Here is a 13,968-nt window from a genome sequence, read left to right as displayed (position 1 = left end):
TGTGCGATCTTTTTACAACAGCTGATTAGGTGGTCCACTGTTTCATCTGCTTCTTTACAAAGGTGGCACTTGCTGTTTGTAGTGGATATTTCAACTTTTGCTCTTATTGCATTTGTTCTTAGTGCCTGCTCTTGTGCAGCCAGTATTAAACCCTCTGTTTCTTTCTTCAAGTTGCCATTCTTAAGCCATTGCCAGGTCTTGGTGATGTCTGATTTTCCACTTATATTGTGCAAATATTGACCATGCAGGGGCTTATTTTTCCATTGTTCTGCTTGGTTCTTGATTTGTTCTTTCTTGTAGGCTTGCTTTGTTTCATTGGTGCTGAATAGTTTCGCGTTATTGACCATTTGAAGTGCATCTTCTTCACTGTCCTTGATATATTCTTCAAGGCCTCTTTTCTCCTCCTCTACTGTTTGATGGACTTGCAGCATTCCTCTTCCACCCGAGCTGCGAGGGAGGTCTAGCCTATCGACATCACTGCAGGGGTGCAGAGCATGATTGATGGTCATGATTTTCCTGGTCTTACGATCTAGCATCTCTAGCTCTGTCTGGGTCCAGTCTATTATTCCTGCAGTGTATATGATAACAGGTATAGCCCAGGTGTTTATGGCTTGTATGGTGTTCCCACCATTGAGTTTGGACTTTAGGATTTTTCTAACTCTCCTGATGTATTCACTTCCTATTTTTCTTTTAACTTCAGTGTGTGCAATGTTATCCGCCTGGAGAATGCCCAAGTATTTGTAATGTTCTTTCTCTTCCAGGTTCTTGATGTTGCTTCCATTGGGCAGTTCTATTTGTTCTCTTTTTCTTATTTTCCCTCTGTTCATTATTAATGCAGCACACTTGTCTAGTCCAAACTCCATTGCTATATTGCTACTGAATATACGGACAGTGTTTAGCAGTGATTCGATTTCTGACGGGGACTTTCCATACAACTTCAGATCGTCCATGTACAGCAGATGGTTGATTTGACTTGATGTTTTAGATGTTTGGTATCCGAGGCCTGTTTTGTTTAGTATTTGTGAAAGTGGGGTCATGGCGATTACAAACAACAGAGGGGATAGTGAGTCCCCTTGGAAAATGCCTCTTCTCATGCTAACCTGTCCAAGTGTCTCGCCATTGATTGTTAACTGTGTACTCCACATGCTCATTGCTTTTTTAATAAATATCTGAATGTTTTTGCTGACACCAGTTGTTTCTAAACATTTTAGTATCCATGTGTGAGGCAATGAATCGAAGGCTTTCTTGTAGTCAATCCATGTAACACTTAGATTAGTTTTTCTTCTCTTGCAATTTTCTAAAATCATTTTGTCAATCAGCAGCTGGTCTTTTGTGCCTCTGGTGTTCGGGCAATTTCCTTTCTGTTCAACTGGAAGCTGTTTGTTAGTTAATAAGTGTTGCATCACTTCATCTGCTATTATTCCAGTTAATAATTTGAACATGGTTGGCAGGCAGGTTATCGGTCTATAATTACTTGGAACTGCACCTTTCGCTGGGTCTTTCATGATGAGATGAGTTTTCCCAGTTGTTAGCCATTGTTCAATATCACCTCCTAGCATAATGTGATTGAACTGTTTTGATAGTTGTTTATGAAGGCTTGTTAGGTGTTTAAGCTAAAAGCCATGCAGCTCATCATCACCTGGAGCAGTCCAATTTTTAATTTTCTTTGCTCTTTCACTTATTAATTCTGGTGTTATTATTAGATCTTGCATTTGTTGGTTACATTTTTTGACCTCTTTCATCCAGCCTGCTTTTTTATTATAATCTATTGGATTGTCCCATAATTTCCTCCAGAATTGCACTGTTCCTTCTTTATTTGGTGTTTCTATGTTTCTTGCAGTTTCTCCTTCTATGCTTTGGTAGAAACGTCTCTGATTCGACTGGAATTGGAGATTCTTCCTGTGTTGTTTAGTTCTGGCTTCATATCTGCTAATCTTCTTTGACACTGCTGTTATTTGCTGCTTTATTATTTCCAGGACTTCTCTAATTCTCCTTGAATCTAGGTGGTATTTTTGGATCAGATACTGTTGGGTGTTTTCATTCTTCAGCTTCTTGTCTTTCATATCTTTCAATTTACTAGCATCTGATCTAAGCCTGGAGATTTTATTTTCTAATCGAATCTTCCATTTAGGTGATGTACTACTTTCTTTTTTTACAGGTCCATTGATCTTATATCCAAGCTCTTGTGTTGTTATTGTTGCTGCACTATACATTAGTTGGTTTGTTTCTTGCAAATTATTAGTTGTTATTTCTGCAAGTGCAGCATTGACATCTTTTAATGCCTGAGCAAGTTGTTTTTTTGGCAACTGTTTTTAGAGCTTGAAGTCGAACCCTGGTGGCTGTTTGGTTCATGTGCTCAGTTATTTTTTGCTTTAGTTCTTGTTGCTTTTCTGTTAAACGGCATTTGGGTTTTTGAGGTGAAGGCAAAGGGGAGGTTGCCTGGTTTTGATTTTGAAACAGTTCAGCAACAGTGGTATCCTCTATTTCCAACACCTCCTCCAGCTGCGCCTGAGCAACTGCTTCCGTTGGTGGTAATTCTTCTTCCATATCTTGAGCCTGTGTTGCTCTTTGCAGTTCTTCCAGCTCAACTCCTGTGAATGCTTTATTTCTTATTATGAATCTTCTCTGGTCTGCTAGCCTTTGTTCTGTTATTTCTGTATCTGGATGCTTCTCTTTCCAAATTTGGTACATTCTTTTAAAATAACCTCTTCTAGTTGGACTAGACTTGTAATAGCAGATCATCATTTCCTTGTTGGCATTTTTCATATATTTTTTTCGGTTAAGCAACGTTTCTTCCAGTAACTTTGCTGTCTTCGGTCCTGGTTGCTCAACTGAAGATCCTGAGTCCTGTTGCCCACTTGCCACCAGATGTCCAGGGACTATAGCACCTGGCGCGGTCCTTGTTGACCCGGGCGATGACCGATCCGGTATAGATTTATTAAAGTTACATCTCACCATATTATTGATGGGAGAGGCACTCTTTGTCTGGCTCCTCTGGTGAGACCTGTCCAGTATGGTTGGACCTCTGGCATAGCTCTCACCTTCCTCCGAGCACGCAAGCCCCACAGCCACGCCAAGCTAGTGCCTCACTATTATTTCTTGTTCACACAGTCAAACAGGTGATATTGACTGGTTTGTTTTATCCGGATATTGAGTCCTTACCAAGGACCTGGAATGCCAGGATTTTGTTATCAATATTGTTGTTCTTATAGGTATCACCACAAAATATAGGCTGTTCCCAGCAAAGTTGTTTTTTGTAGCTGGCTGATGGTGATTTCTGTGGCCCCTATGGTGTTGAGGTGCTCTTCAAGATGTTTTGGAATTGCACCTAGGGCCCCAATTACTACTGGGATTATTTTGTGCATACACTGTTATATTTTATTTATATATATAATATATTTATTACATATATTATATATATATATATGTTATATTTATCTCCTTCTCCTTCTCCTTCCAATTTCAATTTGTAGATCTTTGTATTTTGTTATTTTTTCTGTTTCTTTTTCTTCTATTCTGCTGTCACCTAGTATTGCTATGTCGATTATTTTGACTTGTTTTTCTTCTCAGCTACAGTTATATCTGGTGTATTGTGTGGCAGATGTTTGTCTGTTTGTAGCTGAAAGTCCCATAATATTTTTACATTTTCATTTTCTACAACTTTTTCAATTTTTTGGTCCTACCAATTTTTGGCTACAGGTAGCTTGTATTTTTTGCAGGTGTTCCAGTGTATCATCCCTGCTACCATGTCATGCCTTTGTTTGTAGTCAGTCTGTGCGATCTTCTTACAACAGCTGATCAGGTGGTCCACTGTTTCATCTGCTTCTTTACAGAGGCGGCTCTTGCTGTTTGTTGTTGACTTTTCGACTTTTGCTCTTATTGCATTTGTTCTTAGTGCCTGTTCTTATGTAGCCAGTATTATCCATAATAATAATAATAATAATAATAATAATTCTATTTCTATACCCACTTTCAAAAAGTCTCAGGGCGGTTTACACAGAGAAATAATAAATAATAAGATGGATCCCTATCCCCAAAGGGCTCACGATCTAAAAAGAAACATAAGATAGACACCAGCAACAGCCACTGGAAGTACTGTGCTGGGGGTGGATAGGGCCAGTTACTCTCCCCCTGCTCAATAAAGAGAATCACCACATTAAAAGGTGCCTCTTTGCCAAGTTAGCAGGGGTGCTTATGCCACACAGACTAATCCCACCATGCCCCCAGTCATCTGTTTAAACTAACAGGGATCAGCAGAGGAATTGGCACAGTCTCCATGTGGTTTGCAGGTGTCACGAGCATTGAATCAGCCTGACACTCGAAAAACTGTCCATCTGGAAGCACCCTTACGATAAGTACGGCTTTAAGGGTTTCATTTCCTTTGTCTTCTGATGACTCTGTTAAGCTGTACATTCTCCTGTTGTAATAGCACAGTGCATTGGCACTATAATGTCACTTTAGGAACAATCAATCTTTACTGCATGTCAGTGTATACACTAAAGTCTTTCATTTTACAAAAAAAAATCTTCAATATTTTGCTACGTCTCTGGAACGTCTGAACTTCTTGTACTGTCTGAAGTTATTCTGCTGTCTTGTTGATTGGGAATGCTTACATAATGGCTCAATTCAGACATCACAAAACCTGATCGCTAAACCATGGTTTGGAATCCGGAACGTGCCATGAGCTGGTGTTCTCCCTCCTCCCCTCTTCCATGACAGTTCCTTCTCTGTTTCCTGTTGAGCATTAACTGCAGTTTGATGTCTAAATTGCATTAATGATGGTTTGCACTCACCATGAATTGCCACCAGACCTTGATCTACAAACCACTTCAAATCATGGGTTTGTATTTAAAGGTGCTTTGTGCACGTGGAAAGGCACTGCCGCTCATGCACGGAGAGATTTCTGCTCAGTCCGTCTTTCAGCTGGAGCCTCCTGGACCTTATCCTCACACTCCCCCCAACCATCCCCCTCAGGATTTACATTGCGGTGGGCCAGGGCTCTGAAGGCTGCAGTAGGGAAGCCCTGTTCTGCAGGTGGAACATTAGGCCCAACTCTTGATTTGGAGTTTGAACTAACTACAGTGTGTCTGGCTTGGATGTCATGGCAAACCGTGGTTAGACCAAGTGGTGGAAGGAAGGAGGAAATGTGGACACAAGCGGAGAGGAAGGAGCACACGAGTCAGGGCACGTTCCTAGACTTCCAAACCATGGTTTGGAGCGGTCTATGAAATCTATATTGAATCAATATTAGGATGAAAATAATTTCTGGATTCAACAGTTCCTGCAACTATGCTGCTGTTGTGTTTCTTGAAGACTCAACTGCATTTGATATCAGCAAAATATAATATAAAAGATTTTTTACAATGTCTGTCTAATCATTGTAGAATTATCAGTTGCAAAAAATAAATGAATAAATCTGTCTAGTGTTAATAAATGTCTACGAAATATTATTTTGCCTAACTTATTGAATTCTCATGCTTCCTGCCTCTCAAGTCTGAACCTCTGAATTTCCATATTGGCACATAATTGTTTAAGATTGAACAGAGGAGGCCCCAATCCAAAGCTCCAAGTGGCTCTAATGTCTGCAAAGAGCTCTACCAGTTTTGTAAGTGTTCCTCAATTGATCATGCATTTTAATGCTGTGGAAATTCTGTGTTCTTGAGTGTTTTCCCCTAGTGTGAGTGAAGAGGCACGTGCTCTGTGTGTCCTCTGAAGTGCTAGATTCGGATGATGTGCAGCTGGACCAGTACACATCCACATCCTGTGAAGCTGTACTGGCATTTCTTTACCTGCAACAATGATCACTGACAGCTATATGATAGCAGCATCACACAGAGTTGCTTTTTGACCCAAACTTGGAAGAATTGGGCATGGCAAGTGTGACAGAGGTAAAAGGGGAAGACAAGTGCTCCAATTAAGTAATTAGAATAACTACATTACTATATGGAATTAAATAATACATTAAATATAAATATCAAGAATCACAATATGAACTAAAGAATAGGAAATACATTATATAGGATGTTCGATGGAAGCAGGAACAGAAATAACATGGCTATGCCACTTTCTAAAGGCATTCAGCCATCACAGAGCTAGTTGCTTATAAACCCTTCTATTTTTATTTGAAACTGGTATATTGTCATTGCTTTAAAAATGGTCTGTGAGAACAACACTGTCACCAAATACACCATAATATTTATAGAAGCCACCATATGCATAATAGCTATAGAAATCTATGACAATAGGGGTTTTGATATCGCCCCCAATACTTTGACATGGATGCCTGCTCTTTTTTCAGTGCCTAGTAATTTTAAATTACAGGATGCTCAACAGAAGAAACAATAGCCTTCAATAAAATTAGAAATAGGTCTAGATGGAATGGAAACACTCCCAAACCAAGAAGTCCAGAATCCAAATATACCAAAATCTTAGTGGACTATTATAGTCTTGTCGGAAACGATACTGAAGTTGCAACCTCAAAATTTGGTATCTTCTATAATTGTATCTGGATTTTGCAGCTTGAGTCCAACTTTCAGAGAATTTAAGATGCAAGATCAACATGAACACTGAACCCAAACTTCTCACAATAACTGTTCTTCCATTTTCCTCATCTGCTAGAAAGGAGTTGCTCTGTGCCTCATTATTTTCCATGGCAGAGTAAAGACAAGGTGCCCTATCTTTCAGAGCAAAGGGAAAATGTTATGTGTGAGAGTTAGATGACTTGCATTTATCCTTTGCAAGTTGCTTAAATTTTCTACTTAATTCGATTAATTTTTCAAAGCATACCATGGAGAGGCAACTGGCTTCTTCATTGACTGATTGAAAATCCTATACTGCTTCCTTTTTCCTTTCTCCTTTTTTATTACAGTAAATCTCACATGTTTGCAAATGCATAGTAAGCAGTCATTTGAGTTCAGTTAGGGAAGCATCCTTTTTTTATTCCTTGATTGTTTATTGAGTGCATGGATGTGGATCATGCCATTTGGAGAAGAGGCTTTGCAGTTTAGTCTGTTTTTTCTTTGTATATATTTTTGCTGGCATGCATTGTGTCCATTCATTTATTTTAAAAGTATTTAAAAGTAAAAAGTGTTAATGCTGTATTTCCTAGTACTCATTCTGAACCGAAAAGAAAAGAAAAAGTGGAAAATCTACATGCAGAAAAATGTATCATTGCCGTGGGTCAAGCTTCTCTTGCAAAGCTGTGATTTGATCAACACACCATAGCCGCATAAAACTAGATCTTTTGTCTTAACAATTGGTATGATATTAATGTTTGGTCCTGTTGTTGGAGAAATCAATTTGATGTTTGACAAGTTTTGTTATTGGTTGGTATTTTGACACACACACACACACACACACACACACCCGCCAGTTTATACAAAAATTATTAATGGGTACATTTCGTTTTTAAAAAATATGGACAGCAATACTGCATGCAGTAAAAGACTTGAGCGATTAATGCTACCCTTATGCCTCTTTTGAGTAGTTGTAGCCATGGGGCTTGGCACTGCCACCATTGTCTTTGTGCCAAAAAATATCCGCAGCGACTGCCGCATTCTAGTACTGGAGGGTTGTCTCGAAAATTCCGCAGTGAATGCGTCGAGTTTCTACATTGCTGTAGACTCTTTCTTTTTAAAAACAGATACCCCCACCCCCTTAAAAAGAAACAACCATTCATATCATTTCAGTTTAAAAAATACACATTCCAGATTGCTGGGTCCAAGCACCTGAGAATGAGACATATTATACAGTATGTGCAGAAATTCTGGGTGAGCTTTTTTTTTAATTCATGCACACAAATAGTTACTTAAAGAGCCTACTCTAGCATATTATCAACACTCTTTCAAATTTTATTATCTGAAACAAATGTGCCAGTGCATTTTAAGCAGAAAATCAACATAAAGAGTGTAGCTAATTTTAAATGGACAGTTTGTTTTTTTTACAAAGGATTTTTTTCCTCCACAAAACAAAATGTCATTGCAAAAAAAGTCTGTTAGTTCCATTATGGCAATTGTGGGTGGATATACATGTACTATAACAGTCATATATCTGTGTATATATGTTTGTGTTGTATACAAATACACACACCCTTAAATTGTTTCTTGTGAGTGTTGGCTATTCTGTTCTTTACTGGGAGGCAATTTTTTGGTTGGATTTTGGAATAAAAATAAAGATGTAGTAAAAGTTAAAGGCTTAAACTATTATGATGAAATGTGTTCACTTATGATCTCCAAAGCTATCTGTTTGGTGGTAAAAGTGGATGCTACAGATGAAATCTTTACAAGGCGCATAATCCTAAAAAAAAAAAAAAAGTCAATCTCCTGCTGGTTGCTGTGTCTCTTTGGTACCTCACAGGCTTCGACAGAGTCCTGGACGAGTGCCCATTGATGTCATGGAAACACTCAAATTACTGAGAATGATTCATGTCTGTGCTGTTCTCTTATCCTCCCCCACACAAATAGAAGTAGATTTTTAACCCTGACAACTTGTAATTTGCAGTGGGTTTATTTTTGTATCTGGATAAATATTTTTTAACAACTGAAATTAAAATGAGGCAGTCTGTATCTGATATGATAGCGAGGAGGAGGAGGAGGACAGGTATCCACAGGCAGCAAATAAGAAGCATTTATGGAGTTCTTTGTACAATAGGTTGAATTTGTTGGCTTTATTTCTCCCCCCACCCCGCCTGCAACCAACACATTTAATTTATTGTTTCTCTTCACCTAGCAGTTTTGAAGGAAGTTGATCTTATACATACAATGTGAAGTAACACCTTCACTGTTCCTATTCTTTTCAAGATTCCCCACCCCCCGTTTCCCATCTCATCAACAGTGTTCATGGCTATAACTGCAATAATTTTTCTGTATTGATTTCCAGTTTACTGAATGAGTATCAAACTCAGCCTTTCAACTCTGTTATCATTGTCGTTCATTGGTTCTACCACTGTTAAAATCTCTTTTATGAGTTACTAGAGCAAGATGAGTAGAAGTATTCCTTGGGTATATAGCCAAATTCAGTCCATAGTTTTTGATTCTGTTTTCTAAGGAATAGATTACTGCAAGAAGAGCTTGAAACATTTTAAATTTCTAGACAAAATGTTCACAGAATATTTCCTTAAAAGTCCAGGAAGATGTTTTATACTGTTGTTTTAACCTTGATTATTTTTATTTGGTATATCCTAATAATACTCTGCACAATCCCTTTTTGGAAAGGTCAGCTGAATGTAACAATGGAAACATAACATTTCGTGTGTGTCTGTCTGTGTGCAATTCGTAAGAGTTTCCTTTCTAAGTTTGAATACAAGAGGTGCCTCTCCAGAGTAGGCCCTGTATTTCTAAACACATGGTAGTGAGATGGTATTAAAATATAATTTCATATAATTATGTTAACATCGGTAAATGCCTTGTAGAATAAGTACAACCACAATTTGACAAAGTGCCTTTATTTTATACAGAAAAGTAACATACACGTTAGCTGATATCCAGACTAGCAATCCGCTGGTAGAAACAGTAGCTCACATCCAGAATAATGGTGTGCTGTAGCATGAAAGGGGAGGAGCAATATTCGACTCTCTGCTTTCCCCTCTGAAGCCTACTGTGCCCCTCAAGAAGATGTCCCTGAGGCCTGCACAACCTTCAGGTACATATTTTCAGAAGGCACAATAGGCTTCAGAGCAAAGGGAAGATTGTTGAAATTTGCCCCTCTTCTCTTGTGCAACAGCACAGTGTTGGTTAGGATGTCAAACCAAGATGTGCAGTTGAAATGTTTCTTGGATTTTCCCCTACACGCTTTAGTTTTGCATGGAAAACTTTACTTTTCTAAGTTTATTTCCACATAAAGTTTTGAATTTGTTTCCATATAACAGTTTACACACATTGGGGTTATTCACACGGTCTGCAAAAATTGGGCTAAGGGAACCTAGCCCGATTTTCGCAGCCCGTGAGAACCACCAGGCTCGGCTGCGAGCCCGGTGGTGCCTAAGCGGGTCGCTCTCTTCTGTAGTCCGGTGCTTAAACCGGGTTTGCGGAGTGAGTGCTCCGCAAACCCGGTTTTAGCAATCATGAGTTGCCACGGTGCGGCTCCGTGCTGCGGCTACTCATGAGAAGACTCCTGGAGGGGAAGCGAAAAGCCACGTCCTGGCTCCGGGGATCTCTCCAGCATGCCCTGCCAATCGGCCCCCAGCACCCGCCAGCTCTGTAACAGAGCCGGCAGTCGTGTGGGTGGCTGCTTCAGCTGCCCAGAGCAGACTGCTGCTTGTGTGTAGGGAGAGTGGGCTAAGCTCGCTCTCCCCTCTCACCCTCCCCAGGCGGGTCTCTGTGATCGTGAGACCTGCCTCATAAAGTGTGTTTATTGATCTCCCCCGCCATCAAATATTTCAGTTCAACTTGAAAAAAAATTCAAATATAAGATACAGCAAGACAAGTTAATATGGTAGGGTTTTCTTACTAAATATGTATGTCTACATACCAAATCAGATCACGGTCTATTTAGGATGTCTGGAAATTTTTCATAGTAAAATTTTCAGAGGTTAGCGTTATGCAAATTTTATGCAAATGAGAACACTGAATGATTTTTTTGTCCTCATGGAAAACTTTCAAATAAATAAATAAATTCCAATTTATTTTTTCCCCTGGAAACCTATATGTCAACCACCGTTGTACCTGTACAGCACTAGTCTGGAGGTCAACCAGGTTTTGCACGGAGATCCAACTATAGTGTGTGAAATATTAAACACTGTTTTGTTTGTATTTAGTTGAGAATGAGGGTAGGTTTTCTGTCTCTAGGAACCAAAAATTGAGTTTCTTAAGGTACTTTTCTCCCCACCCCTTCTGTATTTTAAGTACAGAAGTACAAATCAAAAGCCCTCAGTGGTAATATTTCTTTGACACTCAGATTTAGTATGATATTCCCTTTTAAAATAATATTCTTTAAAGTAAAGGGGCTTTTTCAAAGTACATGTCTTTTGTGATAGTAATTAAATGATTCATTTGCAGGGGTAATGTACTGTACTACATATAGCCAGTTATTGCAATTTATTATATGCTTGATTGGGAAAACAACCTGAACTCCACATTACATTAGATCTGTGCACGCAAGTGTCATTACTGTTGCCTGTCAATAGGTGTGTCTTCTATGAATCAAATGTAGTAGGTGTCTAGTCACTAACTGCACTGTACTTGTTTGTTTTTTCTCGATTAAGCCATTTAATCTCATCTCTGGTGATCTTCCCTACTTCTCATAATAGCAGAAATGTACATGCCACTTTATCGTTATCTGTCATGTCCTCACCATGATTATAATCACCTGGGTGGCTTTCATGCCCATCTCTCTGATATAAACACCCATAAGAACAGTCCTGCTGGATCAAGCTGAAGCCTGTCTAGTCCAGCATCCTGTTTCACACAGTGGCTCACCAGATGCCTCTGAGAAGCCCACAGGCAAGAGGTGGGGACATGCCCTCTCTCCTACTGTTGCTTCCCTGCAACTGGTATTTAGAGGCATTTTGCCTCTGAGGCTGAAGGCGGAATAGTCACTAGACTAGTAGCCATTGATTGACGTGTCCTCCATAAATTTGTCTAAAGCCTTTTTTAAAGCCATCCAAGCTAGTGGCCATCACCACATCCCATGGCAGAGAATTCCATAGATTAATTCTATGTGTGCATAAGTACTTCTTTTTGTCGGTCCTAAATTTCTTAGTCTTCCATTTCATGGAAGGACCCCTGGTTCTAGTGTTGTGAGAGAGGGGAAAAAATTCTCTCTGTCCACTTTCTTTACTCCATGTAGAATTGTATACACTTCGATCATGTCCCCCTCCTTTATTTACCTCTTTTCCAAACTATGAAACCCCAGATGCTGTAGCCTTGCCTCATAAGAAAGGTGCTCCAGGCCCTTGATCATCTTGGTGGCCTTCTTCTGTATTTTATTTATTTATTTATTTATTTTTACATTTATATACTGCCTTTCGTTAAAAAGATAACCCCAAGGCGGGTTATCCATGTAATCCATGATTGTTCTTGGTTTCTCTGTTCAGTTCAGAACAGGGCTAATAGATTTCCATGCTTTTCACCAATCAAATTCCTCTTGGCTTGTTGATGATCACTTTTATATTTGGAAACCTGACCTCAGTTCTTGGTGCTGAAGTAACAACTATGTCTGACCACATCACAGGCATAACACAGTTGGTATTTTAAAGGAAAACGGAGAAGCATACAAGGGAATTGAATTAGGTACTTAGAACTGGCATAGACTCTCAGAGCCCATTCAGGTCTTCTGCAGTCCTGAGGCAGCTGAAACATTGGTAGGGAGTGACAAGTTTTGATCCAGAATTTTCTTTCCTGACTGTAACTACCAAGGTTCAGGTTGTTCACGAGGGAATTACACTGGGAAGGAGAGTGAAGAATCAGACTTTTGAAAGGTTTCTTTGCTAAATTCACCATCTGGAGAGCTGCTGATTGATTACCTCTGACCTCACTGGTGAGTGCAGCGTAATCAATGGCAATTATTATGGTCAGGTCATGACATTGGTAACCTTCCTGCTGTGTATGTAAAATTTTACTCAGCTTTTTAAGGATAGGGAAGAAAATGAAAAGGAAAGGGGGTGGTTTGTTTCTTTAGAGGGATTGCTGAGCCTGTTTCATTTAGAGTTTTGGGAAGCATGAATGGCACTTGGAATGACAACGGGAAAATCTTTTCTGTTCTAATGCTGGAAAGTTAAGTTTCTTTAGGACATCATCTCCAAGAACATCTTTGAAATGAATGACATATGCATCCCATTTACCTTGAGATCATGGGCACCAGAGGGACAAATTAGGTGAGGTGGTAGGAGGGCTGGGATCAGATTTCCCGTTTGTTTTAAGCTAAAGGCATATGTGGTGGCCCCTAGTTTTGAACAGAATCATGGTGTTGTGAGAGGAGGTTTAATCCTTTCCCCTACACCATTTTATCAGTCTAAAATGCCCTCCCCAGCTGCTATATTTCTTGCAGGGGGAAGCATACATGTGTATATCCATCTTATTTACATATTTGTTGTTTCTCTATGTAAACTGCTTTGGAAACATTTGTTGAAAAGCGGTATAAAACTATTTGTTGTTGTGTATGTTGCTGTATCTGACATTGAACTCCATGATGAAGCCCTTGCATGGGTGGGGACTCTTCTAGCTTTGGCTAGAAGAATCTGCTAGCTTTGGCTAATGTGATTTAATTTTTTTTACCTCTTTTAATTTTTGGTTTGTTTTATGTTGTTGTAAACTGCCCAGAGACATAGGTCTGGGGTAGGTAGATAGATGGATGGATGGCTCTCTCCTTTGGCAAGAGGATTATTGGCTCTGAAATTAATTAATTAAACAAACAAACAAACAAACAAACATATTTTTATACTACTCAAAACTTATGTCTCTGGGCAGTTTACAACAAAATAAAAACAGAAAGTAAAACATTAGTTAAAACAAATACAAAAAGTTCAAAACATTACAACAATTTGAAATTTTTAAACAATATTTTAAAACAGCATTAAAACCAGTAAAGCAATATTAATTAAAAGCCTGGGTGAACAGAGAAACAGATATTATTTGTATGCTCTACATATGCTTTACAGTAAAGAGCTTTTCCTTATTAGAGGCTGTCCCCAAAGATAAAGTAACCCTGATAATCACCAATACATCTGAATGTATTCCATGATGTATAGCCTGGGAAAATAAATATATCCACTAATATAGATTTCTCTCTTTTTAAAAAAAAAACCCACAGGTAAAACAGAAAGGGGATCCTATTCATCATACGGGCGAGATTCAAACATACAGGGTTGCCACCAGGTAAGTACTAGCCTATAATATGGAATAGCATGATGAATCATGTCATACACGCTCAGACTTGGGTTTTGGATATGCACCAGATGGTTTTCAAAGGAACCTTTAATAAATATTAAATTGTATCTGGAAATGTTTACATTAAGATGCTTGTCCAGTTTCT

At 39.0% G+C, this 13,968-nt stretch overlaps 1 protein-coding gene across 20 annotated transcripts in view; it reads left to right on the top strand.

Moving 5' to 3' along the window:
• TCF4 (transcription factor 4) overlaps positions 1–13,968 on the top strand; it is a 515,439-nt gene that overhangs the window by 239,910 nt on the left and 261,561 nt on the right. For all 20 annotated transcript variants that reach the window (XR_008314851.1, XM_053289328.1, XM_053289336.1 and 17 more), the window contains one exon: positions 13,747–13,811. Coding sequence is in view for 18 of the 20 variants with exons in the window: in XM_053289328.1 (XP_053145303.1) it covers positions 13,747–13,811 (65 nt within the window). In the remaining 2 variants the exon portion in view is untranslated. The remainder of the gene's footprint in view (positions 1–13,746; positions 13,812–13,968) is intronic.

Source organism: Hemicordylus capensis, chromosome 2 (genome assembly GCF_027244095.1).
Source record: "Hemicordylus capensis ecotype Gifberg chromosome 2, rHemCap1.1.pri, whole genome shotgun sequence".
NCBI classification, from domain to species: Eukaryota; Metazoa; Chordata; class Lepidosauria; order Squamata; family Cordylidae; genus Hemicordylus; species Hemicordylus capensis.
Note: the sequence above shows the minus strand (reverse complement) of the source record. Positions and strands in the feature narration are given on the sequence as shown.